Source organism: Nerophis ophidion, linkage group LG21 (assembly GCF_033978795.1).
Source record: "Nerophis ophidion isolate RoL-2023_Sa linkage group LG21, RoL_Noph_v1.0, whole genome shotgun sequence".
Taxonomy (NCBI): Eukaryota; Metazoa; Chordata; class Actinopteri; order Syngnathiformes; family Syngnathidae; genus Nerophis; species Nerophis ophidion.
The window spans coordinates 41,274,099-41,298,427 of record NC_084631.1 but is presented as its reverse complement, the minus strand read 5'-3'; the positions used below and the strand labels follow the sequence as shown (position 1 = coordinate 41,298,427).

Below are 24,329 nucleotides of genomic sequence, written 5' to 3'. Positions count from 1 at the left end.
TAATATTTGTCAACCAGGACGAGAAGTTCTTGATTCCCACCTTGTCATTGTTCTACTGTGTGTTCGCGACAGGACTTCAAAATCAACTTGGCTTATTTTGAAGAATTAAATGTGTTGCGTTTCTTCCACAAACTTTGATATCTTACAAACCCTGTTTCCATATGAGTTGGGAAATTGAGTTGGAGGTAAATATAAACGGAATACAATGATTTGCAAATCCTTTTCAACCCATATTCAGTTGAATATGCTACAAAGACAAAATATTTGATGTTCAAACTCATAAACATTTTTTTTTTTGCAAATAATAATTAACTTAGAATTTCATGGCTGCAACACATGCCAAAGTAGTTGGGAAAGGGCATGTTCACCACTGTGTTACATCACCTTTTCTTTTAACAACACTCAATAAACGTTTGGGAACTGAGGAAACTAATAATTGAAACTTTGAAAGTGGAATTCTTTCCCATTCTTGTTTTATGTAGAGCTTCAGTCCTTCAACAGTCCGGGGTCTCCGCTGTCGTATTTTACGCTTCATAATGCGCCACACATTTTCCATGGGAGACAGGTCTGGACTGCAGGCGGGCCAGAAAAGGACCCACACTCTTTTACTACAAAGCCACGGTGTTGTAACAAGTGGCTTGGCATTGTTTTGCTGAAATAAGCAGGGGCGTCCATGATAACGTTGATTGGATGAAAACATATGATGCTCCAAAACCTGTATGTACCTTTCAGCATTAATGGTGCCTTCACAGATGTGTAAGTTACCCATGCCTTGGGCACTAATACACCCCCATACCATCACACATGCCGGCTTTTCAACTTTGCGCTTATAACAATCTGAATGGTTATTTTCCTCTTTGTTCCGGAGGACAACACGTCCTCTGTTTGCCAATATAATTTGAAATGTGGACTCTTCAGACCACAGAACGCTTTTCCACTTTGCATCAGTCCATCTTAGATGAGCTCAGGCCCAGCGAAGCCAGCAGCGTTCCTGGGTGTTGTTGATAAATGGCTTTCGCTTTGCATAGTAGAGTTTTAACTTGCACTTACAGATGTAGCGACCAACTGTAGTTACTGACAGTGGTTTTATGAAGTGTTCCTGAGCCTATGTGGTGATATCCGTTACACAATGTCAGTTTTTGATGCAGTACCGCCTGAGGGCTCAAAGGTCCGTTATATCATTGCTTACGTGCAGTGATTTCTCCAGATTCTCTGAACTCTTTGATGATTTTACAGACCGTAGATGGTAAAATCCCTAAATTCATTGCAATAGCTCGTTGAGAAATGTTGTTCTAAAACTGTTCGACAATTTGCTTACAAATTGGTGACCCTCACCCCATCCTTGTTTGTGAATTACTTAGCATTTCATGGACGCTGCTTTTATAGCCAATCATGGCACCCACCTGTTCCCAATTAGCCTGCACACCTGTGGGATGTTCCAAACAAGCGTGTGATGAGCATTCCTCAACTTAATCAGTATTTATTGCCACCTTTCCCAACTTCTTTGTCACGTGTTGCTGGCATCAAATTCTAAAGTTAATGATTATCTGCAAAAAAAAAAAATGTTTATGAGTTTGAACATCAAATATGTTGTCTTTGTAGCATATTCAACTGAATATGGGTTGAAAAGGATTTGCAAATCATTGTATTCTGTTTATATTTACATCTAACACAATTTCCCAACTCATATGGAAACGGGCTTTGTACATTGTTGATAAAGTACTATGCTGCAGACAATGTACTACTAGAAAGTATATACACATAAATGTACTGTATATATATATATAAAAATATATATACACACACATATATATATATATATATATATATCATAAAAATAACAATAGTTTGAGGTCAGTTAGATTTAAGAGTAGCAAAGTCTCCTGCAGTCCCAGAGGAGAAAGAGGAGGTGAAATATTGACAGTGGGGAAGAAAAGAAAAGGAGGTGAAAGATTGCGCTGCCAGTGCCACCAAGCTGTCAGATAACAATGTGGAGAGTCTCTTGAGGAAGTGGGAGGGAATGAAAGCATGGTTGCTCAGATAAGTGGGAGCAGGGAGGGCTGGGGGAGGCTAAACAACTGGACAGGAAAAGATGTATTTGGGCTCCATAAGTGAAAAAAGGAGAGTGGCATTGTGGCTTCTCTCCATTACATTCCAGGACTGCACTGGCTGTGTATGTCGCACGCACGCACGCACGCACGCACGCACGCACGCACGCACGCACGCACGCACGCACGCACGCACGCACGCACGCACGCACGCACGCACGCACGCACGCACGCACGCACGCACGCACGCACGCACGCACGCACGCACGCACGCACGCACGCACGCACGCACGCACGCACGCACGCACGCACGCACGCACGCACGCACGCACGCACGCACGCACGCACACACGCACGCACGCACACACGCACACACACACACACACACACACACACACACACACACACACACACACACACACACACACACACACAGCCTTGTGACAAATCAAGCAATTAGGAATGATTTATATTTGCGGACATGTTGGCCAATAGAGACAGGTCTGGACCGCAGGCGGGCCAGGAAAGTACCCGCACTCTTTTTTAACGAAGCCACGCTGTTGTAACAAGTGCTGAATGTGGCTTGGCATTGTCTTGCTGAAATAAGCAGGGGCGTCCATGAAAAAGACGGCGCTTAAATTGTGTCAGATGTAAATAAAAAACGGAATACAATGATTTGCAAATCCTTTTCAACTCATATTCAGTTGAATATGCTACAAAGACAACATATTTGATGTTCAAACTCATAAACTTTTTTTTTTGCAAATAATAATTAACTTAGAATTTCATGGCTGCAACACGTGCCAAAGTAGTTGGGAAAGGGCATGTTCACCACTGTGTTACATCACTTATTCTTTTAACAACACTCAATAAACGTTTGGGAACTGAGGAAACTAATTGTTGAAGCTTTGAAAGTGGAATTCTTTCCCATTCTTGTTTTATGTAGAGCTTCAGTCCTTCAACAGTCCGGGGTCTCCGCTGTCCTATTTTACGCTTCATAATGCGCCACACATTTTCCATGGGAGACAGGTCTGGACTGCAGGCGGGCCAGGAAAGTACCCGCACTCTTTTTTTAACGAAGCCACGCTGTTGTAACACGTGCTGAATGTGGCTTGGCATTGTCTTGCTGAAATAAGCAGGGGCGTCCATGAAAAAGACAACGCTTAGATGGCAGCATATGTTGCTCTAAAAGCTGTATGTACCTTTCAGCATTAATGGTGCCTTCACAGATGTGTAAGTTACCCATGCCTTGGGCACTAATGCACCCCCATACCATCACAGATGCTGGCTTTTCAACTTTGTGTCGATATCAGTCTGGATGGTTCGCTTCCCCTTTGGTCCGGATGACACGATGTCGAATATTTCCAAAAACAATTTGAAATGTGGACTCGTCAGACCAAGGAACACTTTCCCACTTTGCATCAGTCCATCTTAGATGATCTTGGGCCCCAGAGAAGCCGGCGGCGTTTCTGGGTGTTGTTGATAAATGGCTTTCGCTTTGCATAGTAGAGCTTTAACTTGCACTTACAGATGTAGCGACCAACTGTATGTAGTGACAGTGGTTTTCTGAAGTGTTCCGGAGCCCATGTGGTGATATCCTTTAGAGATTGATGTCGGTTTTTGATACAGTGCCGTCTGAGGGATGGAAGGTCACGGTCATTCAATGTTGGTTTCTGTGAAGTGATTTCTCCAGATTCTCTGAACCTTTTGATGATATTATGGAGCGTAGATGTTGAAATCCTTAAATTTCTTACAATTGCACTTTGAGAAAGGTTGTTCTTAAACTGTTTGACTATTTGCTCACGCAGTTGTGGACAAAGGGGTGTACCTCGCCCCATCCTTTCTTGTGAAAGACTGAGCATTTTTTGGGGAAGCTGTTTTTATACCCAATCATGGCACCCACCTGTTCCCAAATTAGCCTGCACACCTGTGGGCGGCATAGCTCGGTTGGTAGAGCGGCCGTGCCAGCAACTCGGGGGTTGCAGGTTCGATTCCCGCTTCCGCCATCCTAGTCTCTGCCGTTGTGTCCTTGGGCAAGACACTTTACCCACCTGCTCCCAGTGCCACCCACACTGGTTTAAATGTAACTTAGATATTGGGTTTCACTATGTAAAGCGCTTTGAGTCACTAACGAAAAAGCGCTATATAAATATAATTCACTTCACTTCACTGTGGGATGTTCCAAATAAGTGTTTGATGAGCATTCCTCAACTTTTTCAGTATTTATTGCCACCTTTCCCAACTTCTTTGTCACGTGTTGCTGGCATCAAATTCTAAAGTTAATGATTATTTGCCATAAATAAATAAATGTTTATCAGTTTGAACATCAAATATGTTGTCTTTGTAGCATATTCAACTGAATATGGGTTGAAAAGGATTTGCAAATCATCGTATTTTGTTTATGTTTACATCTAACACGATTTCCCAACTTATATGGAAACGGATTTTGTACGTCAAAATGAAAAATATCAGCGCCGATCTCTACTTACTACCACAAAAAGGTGGTGGCTATGCGATAAAAGTGTGGAGGAGCGATCGCAAAATAACGCTGAATATTTTGCGTATGTTAATATGATTATTTCTCAGCTACAATCGGGCGGAAGGCGGGGTACACCCTGGACAAGTCGCCACCTCATCGCAGGGCCAACACAGATGGACAGACAACATTCACACTCACATTCACACACTAGGGCCAATTTAGTGTTGCCAATCAACCTATCCCCAGGTGCATGTCTTTGGAGGTGGGAGGGGCTTATCCCCAGGTGCATGTCTTTGGAAGTGGGAGGAAGCCGGGTAGCTGAGATAGGCGCCAGCGCCCCCCGCGACCCCGAAAGGGAATAAGCGGTAGAAAATGGATGGATGGATAATATGATTATTTGTCCGACGTGGAGGACGAGGAATACGTACTGAGCTCCTCACTTGAGGCTTCTTGGGCTCCGGCGACATCTCTTGTGGGATGAATTTGATCGGGCCTTTAATCTGCCTCCTCGACCTCTTGGTACCATCAGGTAGCGTCTCCATGGCGATGGCCGCCTCATCGCTGCTGGCTTGGTCACACTCTGAGCATTGCCTGAGAACACACAACATTTCGGTCAAATAGAGTGCATATTCTAGTACATACAGAGGGTATATATTAAAATACCAGGGATGTAATGGTATTATTGTAAATAAATGATAAATGGTTTGTACTTGTATAGCGCTTTTCTACCTTCAAGGTACTCAAAGCGCTTTGACACTACTTCCACATTTACCCATTCCCACACACATTCACACACTGATGGAGGGAGCTGCCATGCAAGGCGCCAACCAGCACCCATCAGGAGCAAGGGGAAGTGCAGTTTAAAAATGGCTGAAACCACAGAGGAGCAGATCCTGCCGCCGAGTTAAAATCGGACAATTGGACGCGTTTTGGCTTCGCAGTCCAGGAAAATGAAGGAGTAAACGTTAACGGACATGGAAAACATAGTTTGCAGATATTGCCAGGCTGGGGGCATCTACATTTCTGGAAATACAAGCAACATGAGAAAACACTTGATCATCAATTGATTAACGTGGACCCCGACTTAAACAAGTTGAAAAACTTATTGGGGTGTTACCATTTAGTGGTCAATTGTACGGAATATGTACTGTACTGTGCAAACTACTAATAAAAGTATCAATCAATCAATCAATCAATCACCGGGAACAGATTATTGACGCAAAACCAAGATTTGTGACAGATTCCAATCGGGTTTTCCTCAGTTTGACAATAGCGATCCGATACTGTGTGCAAATATTTCTAACGAGTGCGCACAAATTTAAAAAGTGGTGTATTTTTAAGCTTCGCGGTGTCTTGACTGGGTGATTAGGTGTCGGACACCTCAGTCACCTTGGACGTATCCTCGCTCATCCATGCGGACTGGACACTGGCCGAGAGTGGAGTCGGCTGTCTTGGTTGCTTTGTTGGGTCTGCTCCTGTCTCTGGCCATCCTCCCTCCACCCCAGCGGTGGAAGGAGAAGTGTCTGGTTGTATGTAGAAGTGTCTGGTTGTATCTGCTGCTTTAATGTCTTTGATGTCCTCTATGTTCTTTGATGTCTGATGTTTCCCTCTTACATGTGTACTATGGCTATGAGTTGTTTTGTTCCCTTGGCCTCAGTCTGCACCCCCACTCCAGGGCCCAGGCTAAGACCGATTTTTTTAAATTTTATTTTAATCTTCTATTCTCCCCCCCCCGTTTACCTGTATGTCATCTTTTTTTGTAAGGGGCGCTGGAAGCCGGCAGACCCGTCAGCGATCCTGTTCTGTCTCCCTTTAATGTTTGTCTGATCTTGAATGGGATTGTGCTGAAAATTGTAATTTTCCTGAAGGAACTCTCCTGACGGAATAAATAAAGTACTATCTAATCTAATCTAATCTAATCTAGCCAAAAAAAGAAACAACAGTAAAAATAAAACAGTAAAAAAAAAATCAAAAATATTGGAATCTAATTAGAAAAAGCTGAAAATGTTAAACTAATGATACACTTACGCACTCGTAAAAGTTTTATCCCCCCCCAAAAAAAATCTAATATATATAACTTGTTTATAGAAGTCTTCCTTATCTTTCTTCAGTTTTAATAGTCTCTATCTCGATGGAGATCACTCTCTGAAGCAAACCTTTTAGCTCCGGCGTTGGTCTTCCTTTAATTATTACCTCCTGCTTCGATTGGAAGTCCAGTTTAGAAAACGGTTTTATTTTAGATATGTAATCCCCCATGTTAAAAGCCCACATATGCGGTCCTCTCCAAGGTTTCTCATAGTCATCATTATCGCCGACGTCCCACTGGGTGTGAGTTTTCCTTGCTCTCAGTGGGCTGTACCGAGGATGTCGTTGTGGTTTGTGCAGCCCTTTGAGACACTAGTGATTTAGGGCTATATAAATAATCATTGATTGATTGATATATGTAAATATATATTTATATATATATAGTTATATTTTTGTATAATAAATATATTAAAATGGTAAATTCGTATCTAAATAGAAAAAGCTGAAAATGTTAAACTAATAATATACTGAATCACTTATAAGTTTTATCTTAAAAAAAATATTCATCCATCCATCCATTTTCTGCCGCTTGTCCCTTTCGGTGTCTCAGGGGCTGCTGGGGACTATCTCAGCTGCATTCGGGCGGAAGGCGGGTTACACCCTGGACAAGTCGTCACGTCATTGCAGGGAATAATAAAATAAAATAATAATAATATTAATAAAAATGTTAATATATATATGTGTATGTATCCATCCATCCATCCATTTTCTACCGCTTATTCCCTTTTGGGGTCGCGGGGGGCGCTGGCGCCTATCTCAGCTACAATCGGGCGGAAGGCGGGGTACACCCTGGACAAGTCGCCACCTCATCGCAGGGCCAACACAGATAGACGGACAACATTCACACTCACATTATATATATATATATTTAGATGTTGTTACAATATAAAAAATCCACTATTATATATCATAATAATACATTTGTTGTGCCCAAAATTGGTCATCCATCCATCCATTTTCTACCGCTTATTCCCTTTTGGGGTCGCGGGGGGCGCTGGCGCCTATCTCAGCTACAATCGGGCGGATGGCGGGTTACACCCTGGACAAGTCGCCACCTCATTGCAGGGAACAATAAAATAATAAAATAAAAAAATAATAATATTAATAAAAATGTTAATATATATATGTATATATGTGTGTATATATATATATATATATATATATATATATATCCCATCCCATCCATTTTCTACCGCTTATTCCCTTTTTTTGGGGTCGCGGGGGGCGCTGGCGCCTATCTCAGCTACAATCGGGCGGAAGACGGGGTACACCCTGGACAAGTCACCATCTCATCGCAGGGCCAACACAGATAGACAGACAACATTCACACTCACATTCACACACTAGGGACCATTTAGTGTTGCCAATCAACCTATCCGCAGGTGCATGTCTTTGGAGGTGGGAGGGGCTTATCCCCAGGTGCATGTCTTTGGAAGTGGGAGGAAGCCGGAGTAGCCGGAGGGAACCCACGCATTCACGGGGAGGACATGCAAACTCCACACAGAAAGATCCCGAGCCTGGATTTGAACCCAGGACTGCAGGACCTTCGTATTGTGAGGCAGACGCACTAACCCCTCTACCACCGTGAAGTCATATATATATATATATATATATATATATATATATATATATAAATATATATATAAATATCCATCTCCATCCATCCATCCTCTTCCGCTTATCCGAGGTCGGGTCGCGGGGGCAGCAGCCTAAGCAGGGAAGCCCAGACTCCCCTTTCCCCAGCCACTTCGTCTAGCTCTTCCCGGGGGACCCCAAGGCCTTCCCAGGCCAGCCGGGAGACATAGTCTTCCCAACGTGTCCTGGGTCTTCCCCGTGGCCTCCTACCGGTTGGACGTGCCCTAAACACCTCCCTAGGGAGGCGTTCGGGTGGCATCCTGACCAGATGCCCGAACCACCTCATCTGGCTCCTCTCCATGTGAAGGAGCAGCGGCTTTACTTTGAGTTCCTCCCGGATGGCAGAGCTTCTCACCCTATCTCTAAGGGAGAGCCCCAAACTCATTTAGGCCGCTTGTACCCGTGATCTTATCCTTTCGGTCATGACCCAAAGCTCATGACCATAGGTGAGGATGGGAACGTAGATCGACCGGAAAATTTAGAGCTTTGCCTTCCGGCTCAGATCCTTCTTCACCACAACGGATCGGTACAACGTCCGCATTACTGAAGACGCCGCACACATATATATATATATACACATATATATATATATATTTATATGTTGTTACAATATAAAAAATAGACTATTATATATTATAATAATACATGTGTTGTAGCCACAATTGGTCATGTGTTTTTAAATGCAGCACTCATCTGGTGATAACGAGAGAAAGCGGAAAAAGCCAGATTTAATTTTTTTCCCCCAACAAGAGATTGAAGCGCTGAATATCATAAGAAGAAAAACGTCAAATCGCCTAGCAACAAATTGTCAAAACAAGAGACGGACTGACATTTACAGCATCCATCATGTGTTATTTCTGCTCCCGCTAAATGCCAGAGCTATTACAGGAAAAAAAAAAAACAAAGCACACTTGGTTGTACTTTGTGTTATTCAGGAGGAAATGGAAGTACTGAAACCCACGGCAGCACAACCGCTGTCAGTCATTCTGCAAATGGTGTTTGACTTCTTCAACTCCTGGCAGTTATACAAAGTCAGGTGGTCCCTAGAAACCCCTCTTGAGCTGTTGGCGAGCATTTAGACAATCCTACCTGTGGAAAAGCTTTATTTCGTTGACCTCAACAAACTGACAGGTAGCAGTATTTCGCAAGTGTGGACGGAGATTGAGTTTGATTCCACTATCAACCTAGCAGTTGGACATGAAACCCCCCCCTAACCCCTACGTGGGAGACACAGACACATTGTTTTTTGAGAGTGAGAGATAACTCTTGTCTGCTTACGATTTCATTTGTCGCTTTAGTCTTTTCTCATAGCATCTTTCTTCCTGGTTTGACCTGTCTATAAACAACTGCCTGTGTTGTGTTGCACCATTTAAATCTGTAACTAGAGTACAGCCCAAAAAAACGTCTCTCCTCAATTGAGCAAAATTCAACTCTGCATGATTCCTTGCCTCTTGTCTGTTTAACAGTGTTTGAACCCGACAGGAAAGTACACTTTATTCTCTTGTTTTCATGTGTTATTATATTTTTTTGCATTTTGGTCCGGGACCCTTTGGGACTGTGTGACAACGGGTGGCACTTTCGTGACCTCTGTGGTGCTTTTTTTGTGGACTTCTGGATCTGCCTCCCGGGAGCCTTTTGGCCATGGAGACCATTGATTAACGTGGACCTCGACTTAAAACAAGTTGAAAAACTTATTCGGGTGTTACCATTTAGTGGTCAATTGTACGGAATATGTACTGTACTGTGCAAACTACTAATAAAATAATCAATCAATCAAAAGCTGCTGGGTCTCTGCCACACCAGAGTCTGTTTGGAGGGACTGGAGGAGGTGCGGATGAGGGGGACAGGGCTGCAGAGCTAGCACTGAGCGCTGGGACGGAGAGTCTTTGCGGTGTCTTGGCTGGGTGAGCAGGTGTCGGACACCTCAGTCACCTTGGACGTATCCTCGCTCATCCATGCGGACTGGACACTGGCCGAGAGTGGAGTCGGCTGTCTTGGTTGCTTTGTTGGGTCTGCTCCTGTCTCTGGCCATCCTCCCTCCACCCCAGCGGACGATGGCGTGTAACACCGCAGAGGCCACCACAGTGGATATGTTTATTTTACTTTTTATTCATAGCTGTATGTTGAAGTGTCTGGTTGTATCTGCTGCTTTAATGTCTTTGATGTCCTATGTGTTCTTTGATGTTTCCCTCTTACACACATGTAAGAGGGATGTGTACTATGGCTATGAGTTGTTGTTTTTCCCTTGGCCACAGTCTGCACCCCCTCTCCAGGGCCCAGGCTAAGACCGATTTTTTAAATTTTATTTTAATCTTCTATCCCCCCCTTGTTTACCTGTATGTCATCTTTTTTGTAAGGGGCGCTGGAAGCCGGCAGACCCGTCAGCGATCCTGTTCTGTCTCCCTGTAATGTTTGTCTGATCTTGAATGGGATTGTGCTGAAAATTGTAATTTTCCTGACGGAATAAATAAAGTACTATCTAATCTAATCTAATCTAATGCTTACATCTCATTGTGCAACATGAGAATGTTTTAAGGGAAATAAATGTGATACAGTATCTGTAAAATGTACACATTATTTCCAAAGAGGGACCCCCACCCAGACAAACAATATGAATGAAAAACAAAATGCTATTTTTTTTCCAATCTAAATGGGTTGAATTACTTATATTAGAAAATAATCTCATGCAAACAACTGTATAGTCATTTGATTATAACAATAAGGCATTTCAGTTGTTATGATGTCAGGTTTGCACGTCTGATGTTGCTCACATGCATGAAAAATGAGAGGGAACAATGGTTGAGCACTGTCAGATTAATTGTATCCAAGTTATCACAAAACATTTGTGTTTCAATGAGTTCTCGGCGAGCAGACAAAAGCTGTCTTTGATCTTACCTATCAAAAGGCTTGCAAAACTCCACTGTGTACGATGGGAAGCGACATGAAGGTGTCGGTTTCTTTCATCTATTGAAATCCACAGGAAGATGTTGTCTTAAGCGGAGAGGAAGCAGGACCCGGCCCTCTTTAAACTGTTTTGTAACTGGGGATGCACCGAAATGAAAATTTGTGGCCGAAGCCGAATAAAATTTAAACGCTTGGCCTAAGGTCGAATACCGAATAATGAATGCAGTTTCTCCACAATTTTTTTTATATTGCATAAATAGCCTAGAATAAATATTTAGACATGTTTTTCAAATAAAGTATTTTTTTATAGAATATTGACATTTTTTTAATATTCCAGTAGCCTTTGCTTTTCAAAAAAAGCACAAAGTTTTTCATTTATATTAGGCCTTCAAACAAAACATGCATTCCAAAAAAAAAACAAAGTGCATTAAAGTGGATAAACCCACAACCAATGAATTATTGTCCTTTTGGCAAAAGTCTGCTTAGCCACAGTAGATATGCTAATAATGTAAACAGAAGGCTCAAGTAAATCTCAATTAAGTGTGTGCTTGTAACCTCATACACTTATACAGGTAGCCTACACAACAGGCTAATAATGTAAACAGAGGCCCCACTAAATCTCAATAAGTGTGTGCTTGTAACCTCATACACTTATACAGGTACACAACATATCCCAAAGTCACTGCGTCAAAAAATTGGGTCACACGCCACTATTCGGCCTTGTTTTTAACTCAATCCACCGAAGGCCGAATTTGGCTTTTTTTTGCCATATTTGGCCGAATATATTCGGTTACCGATTAATCGGTGCATCCCTATTTGTAACCAAAGGCGACGGCTTTTTAATACCCCCCCTTCCTTTAGAAACAGCTTGTGAGGAGGCGTGGCCTGCGGCGCTGCAGCGAGACGGGGCGTGCCGGGGCCGGCTCCGAGATCGGTGACAGGTTCGTGGATGGCCCACTTTTACCTAATCACCTGTCACTCTATAAAATGGCAGCAGCCGAGAACGACGGGGTGGGTGAAGTTGGAGCGGACGGTGAAGACAGAACCCGAGAGCAAGTACGAAAGAAGCAAAACGGAGACGGAGACGCAAGGGCTGAAAAGCAGCAGAGCAAGAGAAGGTTTATTGCAAAATAAATAATTGTTCTCATGGACCAGGTCATTTTTTAACGGCACCACGGCACATTTTAAAAATACGATTGAAAAAAATCAAAACATAAAAAGTGGTATAAAAGAGAAAAATGTAAAATGTAACAAAAACATTTTGCAATGTTTACTCTAATAACACAAAGCTGCCATGCAGGCTGTTTCTTTCTTTAAAAAATAATAAGTGGATCAAAATCAATATCATTATGAATTATTGACCAATTCAAGGCTCCAATTACGTCACATTAAATATTCCACTTTGAGATATTTTTGGGGGGAAAATGTTGCATATTTTGTGTTTGCCATATAAAAAACTGAGCTGTTTTTTTTAAAAGAATGGCCTAAAACGAACAAACAAAAAACATAACAACAAAACTTATAATTGACGGATAGATCTGAAGCTGATCTCGAGACCATTGTGTTAAAAGTAAACAGTAAAAAAAAAAAAATATTTATTTATTAACACTTTAATGAGTAGGACCCTTTTGGATCAGTGTGTTTTCTTTATAAGTGTCATTGCACAAAAAATAATAGTGAATTAAAATCAATGGTGTTATGAGTTGTTGACCTTTTTCCGGCTCCAATTATTATATAATCTCAAACATTCTACTTAAAAATTTTATTAGGTGAAAATATTGCATATTTTGTGTTTTTTTCCATTAAAAAAAAACATGGTTTCTTTGACAAAAACAGCATACAACTTAAATATTTAAAAACGTCATATTGACAGATAGACCTAATGTTGATCTAGAGCAGGGGTGTCCAAAGTGGGGCCCAGGGGCCATTTTTTAACGGCCCCACGGCACATTTTAAAAATACTATGGAAAAAAATAAAAAGTGGTATAAAAGAGCAAAATGTTGAAATGTAACAAGAACATGTTGCAATGTTTAATAACACAAGTCTGCCATGCAGGCTGTTTCTTTCTTTAAAAAACAAACAAACAATAGAATTACGAATTATTGACCAATTCAAGGCTCCAATTACGTCACATTAAATATTCCACTTTTTAGATATTTTCCGGGGCAAATGTTGGATATTTTGTGTTTGCCATATAAAAAAACGGAGCTTTTTTTTTTTGTTTAAAGCATGGCCTAAAACGAACAAACAAAAAACATAACAACAAAACTTATAATTGACGGATAGATCTGAAGTTGATCTCGAGACCATTGTGTTAAAAGTAAACAGTAAAAAAATTATAATCTATTTATTGACACTTTAATAAGTAGGACCCTTTTGGATTTGTGTGTTTTCTTTATAAGTGTCATTGCACAAAAAATAATAGTGAATTAAAATCAATGGTGTTATGAGTTGTTGACCTTTTTACGGCTCCAATTATTATATAATCTCAAACATTCTACATAAAAATTTTATTAGGTGAAAACATTGCATATTTTGTGTTTTTTTCCATTAAAAAAACATAATTTCTTTGACAAAAACAGCATACAATTTAAATATTTAAAAACGTCATATTGACAGATAGACCTAATGTTGATCTAGAGCAGGGGTGTCCAAAGTGGGGCCCGGGGGCCATTTTTTAACGGCCCCACGGCACATTTTAAAAATACTATGGAAAAAAATAAAAAGTGGTATAAAAGACCAAAATGTTGAAATGTAACAAGAAAATGTTGCAATGTTTAATAACACAAATCTGCCATGCAGGCTGTTTCTTTCTTTAAAAAACAAACAAACAATAGAATTACGAATTATTGACCAATTCAAGGCTCCAATTACGTCACATTAAATATTCCACTTTTTAGATATTTTCCGGGGCAAATGTTGGATATTTTGTGTTTGCCATATAAAAAAACGGAGCTTTTTTTTTTTTTTTAAAGCATGGCCTAAAACGAACAAACAAAAATCATAACAACAAAACTTATAATTGACGGATAGATCTGAAGTTGATCTCGAGACCATTGTGTTAAAAGTAAACGGTAAAAAAAATAAATATTATTTATTTCTTAACACTTTAAGTAGTAGGACCCTTTTGGATCAGTGTGTTTTGTTTTTAAGTGTCATTGCACAAAAAATAATAGTGAATTAAAATCAATGGTGTTATGAGTTGTTGACCTTTTTCCGGGTCCAATTATTATATAATCTCAAACATTCTACATAAAAATTTTATTAGGTGAAAACATTGCATATTTTGTGTTTTTTTCCATTAAAAAAAACATGGTTTCTTTGACAAAAAAAGCATACAACTTAAATATTTAAAAACGTCATATTGACAGATAGACCTAATGTTGATCTAGAGATTTAAAACTTGAATAATAATAAAAAATAATAATACTGAATAATGACGCATTTTTAACATTTTATTTTTACCAAAACCCTTTGGACACCCCGGGATCAAGCCTGAGTGGAGGCCTAAATGTATATTTTTTTATTCATAGATTGTATTGTTTTTTTTTAATAAATGGCCCCCCCGCTTGCTTTGATTTTTCAGTGTACGGCCCTCAGTGGAAAAAGTATGGACACCCCTGTCATAGACCATGTCTCACATTGGTGGTCCGAAGAACCCGTAATCAGGGAAAGTCCAAACAAAACCTTTCGCCAGAGCGTGGTGACAGACTGTACAAGGAGTACAGCCCGGATGTTTCTCCTCAATGAGCTAAATTGAATTCTGCCTCTGTTTAATTCCTTGCTTCTTGTCTGTTTAATAAATGTCATAAGTGTTTGAAACTGACAAGTACTTTTCATTACAGTATTATTTTTTGTTTTTCACCCGCCAGCATAACATTTATGCCCGATTTTACTTTCCGCCCTAAGTCTTGATTGACAGGTGCGAGCACAACGAGGCATGATGACAGCCTAGAAGCCTAGAAGCACGGAGCTGGGTTGGAAGGTGCGCATGGTGCCTGCTTTGACACGAGGAGGTGGTGGGGGGGCAGGGCAGACAAGCACATGTTCTTGCTGATATTCTTTGAAATTACTTGTATTACATTTCCAGATGACATTCTCCCCTGTAACCTTTTAAAACCGGCGGTCACATGTGCTGACTGTGCCTGCATTGCCATGGCAACCATGTGACGCTTGAAGTAATACACACACACACACGCTGCACGTCCACAAGAACGTGGGCTCAAAACTCAACTGAACCAATTTTAGTAAACGGATGAGAAATGGGAGCACAGACACTAACATGAGGTCATGTGCATAACAAACAAGCAGGCGGCATTCCTCTACCACTAAAACATGTGCACTAACCGTCAATGGATTTACCTATAATGCACGCCACCTTCTTAAGAGGTGTTCTCCACAGACAGAGACACGTCGATTACCGTATTTCCTTAAATTGCCGCCGGGTATATAGTATGCGCCTGTTTAGAATTACTGCCGGGTCAAACTCGTTTTGCAAAATAATTAGCATATGCCTAGAATTTCCTCCGGGTCAAACGCGTCACGTCCAGGTGTCACACTTCACCTGTCATCATTCAGGCTGATTTCAATCATTGGAAATCGCAAAAAGGGAAGAAGACTAAGAGCTATTCAGTGGGATTTAAGGTCCAAGCTATTGAATATGCTAAAAAGAACAGTAAGCAGCTATGTTTTATTAATATACCGTAGCTGCGTGTGTCAAATATGCGTCATTAAATGACCTGGTGGTAGAGGGCGCTAGTGATGACTTGAGACTACTCTACTACAGCAGTTTATTTTTTCCTCTCGCTTGCACTTTTAACATGGAGGATTACATATCTAAAATAAAACAGTTTTCTAAACTGGACTTTCAATCGAAGCAGGAGGTAATAAAGGAAGCTCTCCATTGAGACAGAGAGATTTTTAAAACTGAAGAAAGATAAGGAAGACTTCTATAAACAAGTTATCGATGCTTTTGATCAGAAGGAATCGGAGCAGGAGGTAATAAAGGAAGATCTCCATCGAGACAGAGAGACTTTTAAAACTGAAGAAAGATAAGGAAGACTTCTATAAACAAGTTATCGATGCTTTTGATCAGAAGGAGCTGCGCATGGACTTCATTTATAAGTAAAGGTAAGACCATAATAACATTTTTTTTTTATTAAATGAGCTTTTCATGATGGTATCCTTACATCACACTCAAACTTATAAGCGCAGGCCTAAATTTACCGCATGCCTTTGGTAAACGCCGGAGTGAGGAGAGGTTTTAAATTAATAAGCACCTTGGCGACAATTCAAGGAAATACGGTAGTCATAAACATCACATATGCTTCCTAAAAAAGCAGATATGCTGAGTTTTCTGTAAAATAATGCTTCATATTCATAGTTGATGGCTGGAAAATTGCAGAGTGTACCGTTCTACTTGTCTTGCTGGTATTTGACTGATGTAGTTGTATTTACAAAACGCCAAAGCAGTGAAGTTGTCACGTTGTGTAAATGGTAAATAAAAACAGAATACAATGACTTGCAAATCCTTTTCAACTTATTATTTTGGGGTCTCCCCATGTCTAGCATTAAAAGATTACAGTTGCTACAAAATGCGGCTGCTAGACTTTTGACAAGAACAAGAAAGTTTGATCCTATTACGCCTGTACTGTATATACCTTTATATACATATATACATACATATATACCTATACTGTATATACCTTTATATACATATATACATACATATATACCTATACTGTATATACCTTTATATACATACATATATACCTATACTGTATATACCTTTATATACATATATATATACATATATACCTATACTGTATATACCTTTATATACATATATATATATACCTGGCAAGAAATCTGCCTTCAAAGAACTCCGGCTTATTAGTGATTCCCAGAGCCCAAAACAAGTCTGCGGGCTATTGAGCGTTTTCTACTGGGGCTCCAGTACTTGGGAATGTTCTAGCAGTAACAATTCGAGATGCTACCTCAGTAGAAGCATTGAAGTCCCATCTTACAATTCGTTTGTATACTCTAGCCTTTAAATAGACTCCCTTTTTAGACCAGTTGATCTGCCGGACACCTGGGGCACAGGTTCGGTGGCCACGGATGAATTGCTGACTGTCCATAGTCGGGACCAGGGGTGGACCGCTCGCCTGGGCATCGGTTGGGGACATCTCTGCGCTGCGGACCTGTTTCTGCTCGGGATGGTCTCCTGCTGGCCCCACTATGGACTGGACTCTCACTATTATGTTGGATCCACTATGGACTGGACTCTCACTATTATGTTAGAACCACTATGGACTGGACTCTCACACTATTATGTTAGATCCACTATGGACTTTCACTATTATGTTAGATCCACTATGGACTGGACTTTCCCTATTATGTTAGATCCACTATGGACTGGACTCTCACACTATTATGTTAGATCCACTATGGACTGGACTTTCACTATTATGTTAGATCGACTATAGACTGGACTCTCACTATTATGTTAAATCCACTATGGACTGGACTCTCACTATTATGTTGGATCCACTATGGACTGGACTCTCACAATATTATGTTAGATCCACTATGGACTGGACTCTCACTATTATGTTAGAACCAATATGGACTGGACTCTAATTATTATGTTAGATCCACTATGGACTGGACTCTCACTATTATGTTAGAACCAATATGGACTGGACTCTCACACTATTATGTTAGATCCACTATGGACTGGACTCTCACACTATTATGTTAGAACCAATATGGACTGGACTCTCACTATTATGTTAGATCCACTATGGACTAGACTCTCACACTATTATGTTAGATCCACTATGGACTGGACTCTCACTATTATGTTAGATCCACTATGGACTGGACTTTCACTATTATGTTAGATCCACTATGGACTGGACTGTCACTATTACGTTAGATGCACAATGTACTGGACTCTTACTATTATGTTAGATCCACTATGGACTGGACTCTCACTATTATGTTGGATCCACTGTGGACTGGACTCTCACTATTATGTTGGATCCACTATGGACTGGACTCTCACTATTATGTTGGATCCACTATGGACTGGAGTCTCACTATTATGTTGGATCCACTATGGACTGGAGTCTCACTATTATGTTAGATCCACTATGGACTGGACTCTCACACTATTATGTTTGATCCACTATGGAGTGGACTTTCACACTATTATGTTAGATCCACTATGGACTGGACTCTCACCATTATGTTAGAACCAATATGGACTGGACTCTAATTATTATGTTAGATCCACTATGGACTGGACTCTCACTATTATGTTAGAACCAATATGGACTGGACTCTCACACTATTATGTTGGATCCACTATGGACTGGACTCTTACTATTATGTTAGATCCACTATGGACTGTACTCTTACTATTATGTTAGATCCACTATGGACTGGACTTTCACACTATTATGTTAGATCCACTATGGACTGGACTCTCACACTATTATGTTAGATCCACTATGGACTGGACTCTCACACTATTATGTTAGATCCACTATGGACTGGACTCTCACTATTATGTTAGATCCACTATGGACTGGACTCTCACACTATTATGTTAGATCCACTATGGACTGGACTCTCACGATATTATGCTAGATCCACTATGGACTGGACTCTCACACTATTATGTTAGATCCACTATGGACTGGACTCTCACACTATTATGTTAGATCCACTATGGACTGGACTCTCACTATTATGTTAGATCCACTATGGACTGGATTCTCACTATTATGTTAGATCCACTATGGACTGGACTCACACTATTATGTTAGATCCACTATGGACTGGACTCACACTATTATGTTGGATCCACTATGGACTGGACTCTCACTATTATGTTAGATCCACTATGGACTGGACTCACACTATTATGTTAGATCCACTATGGACTGGACTATCACTATTATGTTAGATCCACTATGGACTGGACTCTCACTATTATGTTAGATCCACTATGGACTGGATTCTCACTATTATGTTAGATCCACTATGGACTGGACTCACACTATTATGTTAGATCCACTATGGACTGGACTATCACTATTATGTTAGATCCACTTTGGACTGGACTCACACTATTAATGGGGGTCCCATCCAATGTTTCTAATTGTTATCCCATTGGGCTGAGTTTTTCCTTGCCCCGATGTGGGATCCAGGCCGAGGATGTGGCTTGTGCAGCCCTTTGAGACACGTGTGATTTAAACATTGATTGATTGATTGAACTAACATAAACAACATATTGTTATACTTAGTAGTGACTAAATCACCAATATGTGTATCTTTGTGTGGACACTACATTCCACAAAATGACACAGTGGAGTTTGGCCTTACTGATATCCGAGACAGCATAGGGAAACCTGGGCCATATTGGGGTCAACATCTTTGTGGACACCAAGACCTTGGGGAGGTTGGTCCTACTGTATTTACCCCTGTGAGGTGTGGGATGTAAAGATGGTGGCTTCTCTCACCAGTAGCTGTTCTTGGTCTTCTTAGGCATGCGTGTCAGTGGTGGCTCCAGGCATCCTAAGTGGTAGTAGAGTTTGCAGGTGTCACACAGCACCAGCAGATGCTGGTCTTGGTTCTTCTTACAGATGCCACAGCTGCCGAAACACAGATGATGTGTGTGAGGAACATCTGTTGACGTCAAACTCATTCACCCCTCGTTGATCACGTTGCATTTGCACAGGTGCATCAAGGAAGGAAAACCTTCTCAAAACACGCCTGGCAACCTATAAACCCTTTTTTTAGCCTGCTACTGTTTGGAAATGAAAGTCATTTGGTATTTCAGATAATGATGATTATTTTCATCAGTTTACTGCTTCGTTGTCCACTGTTTATTTTGTAACTGTCGATTTAGGCAAATAATTTTGATCTTTATTCCTTTTTGATGATGTTCTGGTTGGATGAATGCGACCTAAGTGCGGGAGCGTTCACTTTGAGGACGGATCGCATGTGCAGTACAGGCCAAAATTTTGGACACACCTTCTCATTCAATGTGTTTTCTTTGTTTTCACGTCTACCGTATTTTTCAGAGTATAAGTCGCACCTGCCGTATATAAGTCGCACCGGAGTATAAGTCGCATTTTTTGGTTAAATTTATTTGATAAAACCCAACAGCAAGAATATACATTTGATAGGCCATTTAAAATAAATAAAGAATAGTGAACAACAGGCTGAATAAGTGTAGGTTATATGAGGCATAAATAAGCAACTGCTATGTTAACCTAACATATTATGGTAAGAGTCATTCAAATAACTAGAACATATAGAACATGCTATACCTTTACCAAACTATCTCTCACTCCTAATCCATAAATCCCATGAAATCTTATACGTCTAGTCTCTTACGTCAATGAGCTAAATAATATTATTTGATATTTTATGGTCATGTGTTAATAATTTCACACATAAGTCGCTCCTGAGTATAAGTCGCACCTGTCATATATAAGTCGCACTGGAGTATAAGTCACATTTTTGGGGGGAAATTCATTTGATAAAATCCAACAGCAAGAATAGACATTTGAAAGGCAATTTAAAATAAAGAATAGTGAACAACAGGCTGAATAAGTGTAGGTTATATGAGGCATAAATAAGCAACTGCTATGTTAACCTAACATATTATGGTAAGAGTCATTCAAATAACTAAAACATATAGAACATGCTATACCTTTACCAAACTATCTCTCACTCCTAATCCATAAATCCCATGAAATCTTATACGTCTAGTCTCTTACGTGAATGAGATAAATAATATTATTTGATATTTTATGGTCATGTGTTAATAATTTCACACATAAGTCGCTCCTGAGTATAAGACGCACCTGTCATATATAAGTCGCACTGAAGTATAAGTCGTAATTTTTGGTGAAATTTATTTGATAAAAGCCAACAGCAAGAATAGACCTTTGAAAGGCAATTTAAAATAAGTAAAGAATAGTGAACAACAGGCTGAATAAGTGTAGGTTATATGAGGCATAAATAAGCAACTGCTATGTTAACCTAACATATTATGGTAAGAGTCATTCAAATAACTAGAACATATAGAACATGCTATACCTTTACCAAACTATCTCTCACTCCTAATCCATAAATCCCATAAGTCTAGTCTCTTACGTGAATGAGATAAATAATATTATTTGATATTTTACCGTAACGTGTTAATAATTTCACACATAAGTCGCTCCCGAGTATAAGTCGCACCCCCGGCCAAACTATGGAAAAAACTGCGACTTATAGTCCAAAAAATACGGTAAATAGTCATGAAAATAAAGACTGAATGAGAAGGTGTGTCCAAACCGTTGGCCTGTACTGTGTATCTGATACATATCCACATAGGAAAGAGGCCTGGGTCGGATATGACAAATTCGGTATTGGCCTGTTCACACTGAGATGAAAGACTCTGATACAGGTTGCATACAGATTGTGCTGAAAATCGTAATTTTCCTTTGGGGATTATTAAAGTATTGCCGTATTTCCTTGAATTGCCGCTGGGGCGCTAATTAATTTAAAACCTCTTCTCACTACGGCATTTACCAGAGGCATGCGGTAAATTTAGGCCTGCGCTTATAAATTTGAGTGTGATGTAAGGATACCATCATGAAAAGCACATTTAATAAAAATTACTTTATTACGGTCTTACCTTTACTTATAAATAAAGTCCATGCAAAGTTCCTTCTGATCAAAAGCATCGATAACTTGTTTATAGAAGTCTTCCTTATCTTTCTTCAGTTTTAAAGGTCTCTCTGTCTCGGTGGAGATCTTCCTTTATTACCTCCTGCTTCGATTGAAAGTCCAGTTTAGAAAACTGTTTTATTTTAGATATGTAATCCTCCATGTTAAAAGTGCAAGTGAGAGGAAAAAATAAACACACTCTGCTCACTCTTGCTGCTTGTTGTCACTTCTTCTGATCACTAGCGCCCTCTACCACCAGGAGGCGGGAGTCATTTAATGACTCATATTTGACACACACAGCTACGGTATATTAATAAAACATCGCTGCTTACTGTTCTTTTTAGCATATACCATAGCTTGGACCTTAAATTTAGGCCTGCGCTTATGAATTTGAGTGTGATGTAAGGATACCATCATGAAAAGCACATTTAATAAAAAAAACTTTATTATGGTCTTACCTTTACTTATAAATAAAGTCCATGCGCAGTTCCTTCTGATCAAAAGCATCGATAACTTGTTTATAGAAGTCTTCCTTATCTTTCTTCAGTTTTAAAAGTCTCTCTGTCCTGATGGAGATCTTCCTTTATTACCTCCTGCTTCGATTGAAAGTCAATTTTAGGCAAATGTTTTATTTTAGATATGTAATCCTCCATGTTAAAAGTGCAAGCGAGAGGAAAAAATAAAAACACTCTGCTCACTCTTGCTGCTTGTTGTCACTTCTTCTGATCACTAGCGCCCTCTACCACCAGGAGGCGGGAGTCATTTAATGACTCATATTTGACACACGCAGCTACGGCATATTAATAAAACATCGCTGCTTACTGTTCTTTTTAGCATATTCATAGCTTGGACCTTAAATCGTACTGAATATCTCTTAATCTTCTTCACTATGTGGTCCTCTCCAAGGTTTTCATAGTCATCACTGTCACCGACGTCCCACTGGGTGTGAGTTCTCCTTGCCCCTTATGTGGGTTCTTTCGAGGATGTCGTAGTGGTTTGTGCAGCCCTTTGAGACACTTGTGATTTAGGGCTATATAAATAAACATTGATTGATTGACTTTATGCGATTTCAAATGATTGAAATCAGCCTCCTCCATTTTGAAAATGCTGACAGGTGAAGTGTCACTCGTGACGTGACGCGTTTGACCCGGAGGAAATTCTAGGCATATGCTAATTATTTGGCGAAACGAGTTTGACCCGGCGGAAATTCTAGACATGCGCTAATAAAAATAATATTTTGCGAAACAAGTTTAAACCGGCGTTAATCCTGAGCCGGGGCTAATGCTAAGCATGCGCTAATTATTTTGCGAAACGAGTTTGACCCGGCAGTAATTCTAGGCAGGCGCATACACCTTAAAACTCATCTGTATACTCTAGCCTTTAAATAGACCTCCTTTTTAGACCAGTTGATCTGCCGCTTCTTTTCTTTCTCCTATGTCCCCCCCTCCCTTGTGGAGGGGGTCCGGTCCGATGACCTTGGATGAAGTACTGGCTGTCCAGAGTCGAGACCCAGGATGGACCGCTCGTCGGGACCCAGGATGGACCGCTCGCCTGTATCGGTTGGGGACATCTCTACGCTGCTGATCCGCTTGAGATGGTTTCCTGCGGACGGGACTCTCGCTGCTGTCTTGGAGCCACTATGGATTGAACTTTCACAGTATCATGTTAGACCCGCTCGACATCCATTGCTTTCGGTCCCCTAGAGGCGGGGGGGGGGGTTGCCCACATCTGAGGTCCTCTCCAAGGTTTCTCATAGTCAGCATTGTCACTGGCGTCCCACTGGATGTGAATTCTCCCTGCCCACTGGGTGTGAGTTTTCCTTGCCCTTTTGTGGGTTCTTCCGAGGATGTTGTAGTCGTAAAGATTTGTGCAGTCCTTTGAGACATTTGTGATTTGGGGCTATATAAATAAACATTGATTGATTGATTGATTGATATGTACCCGGCGGCAATTCAACGAAATACGGTATAAACAGAATTGAGCTGCAGTGTGAACGAGGCCAGAATGCCAAAAATCGGCGCTCATAATTGGTCCATCTCTATAGAATAAATGTAACATCCATCCATTTTCTACATATGCACTTAAAAATGGTAAACTCATCCTCATTTGCATGATGCTTTCTTTACATCAAATTAGCATTGAGAACAAATGTAGACAGAAGCAAATGTTAAGACGCCCTGCTGTTCCTGCCTCTGGTATTTGATATTTCCAAAGTCAGACTTCATGGTGTGCCTTGTCCCAATCAGTGTTTTCTACCTGTAGAGAATTGCTGGCAGGCTGGATGGCTTCCCTTGAGTTTCCCCCTCTTTCTTGCTGGACTTCCTCTCTTTGGGGGCTCTGAGAACAGCTGGAGTGTTAAGTTTCTAGGAAGAGAGGGAGCAAAACCACACTATTGAATCTTCAACCAAAAAAAAAAAAAAAACAAGGGCATAGTTTCTTCCCTTCT

General features: G+C 40.5%; 1 protein-coding gene across 7 annotated transcripts in view; it reads right to left on the bottom strand.

Moving 5' to 3' along the window:
• Positions 1–24,329, bottom strand: part of phf14 (PHD finger protein 14) — a 149,039-nt gene that overhangs the window by 60,844 nt on the left and 63,866 nt on the right. For 5 of the 7 annotated variants that reach the window (XR_009803561.1, XM_061882626.1, XM_061882629.1 and 2 more), the window contains exons 12-14: positions 24,141–24,246; positions 19,681–19,816; positions 4,956–5,118 (exon numbers count right to left, since the gene is read on the bottom strand). Coding sequence is in view for 6 of the 7 variants with exons in the window: in XM_061882626.1 (XP_061738610.1) it covers positions 4,956–5,118; positions 19,681–19,816; positions 24,141–24,246 (405 nt within the window). In the remaining variant the exon portion in view is untranslated. Of the gene's footprint in view, positions 1–4,955; positions 5,119–19,680; positions 19,817–24,139; positions 24,247–24,329 lie in introns of all 7 variants that reach the window. The other 2 variants (XM_061882630.1, XM_061882628.1) reach the window with 2 other exon arrangements.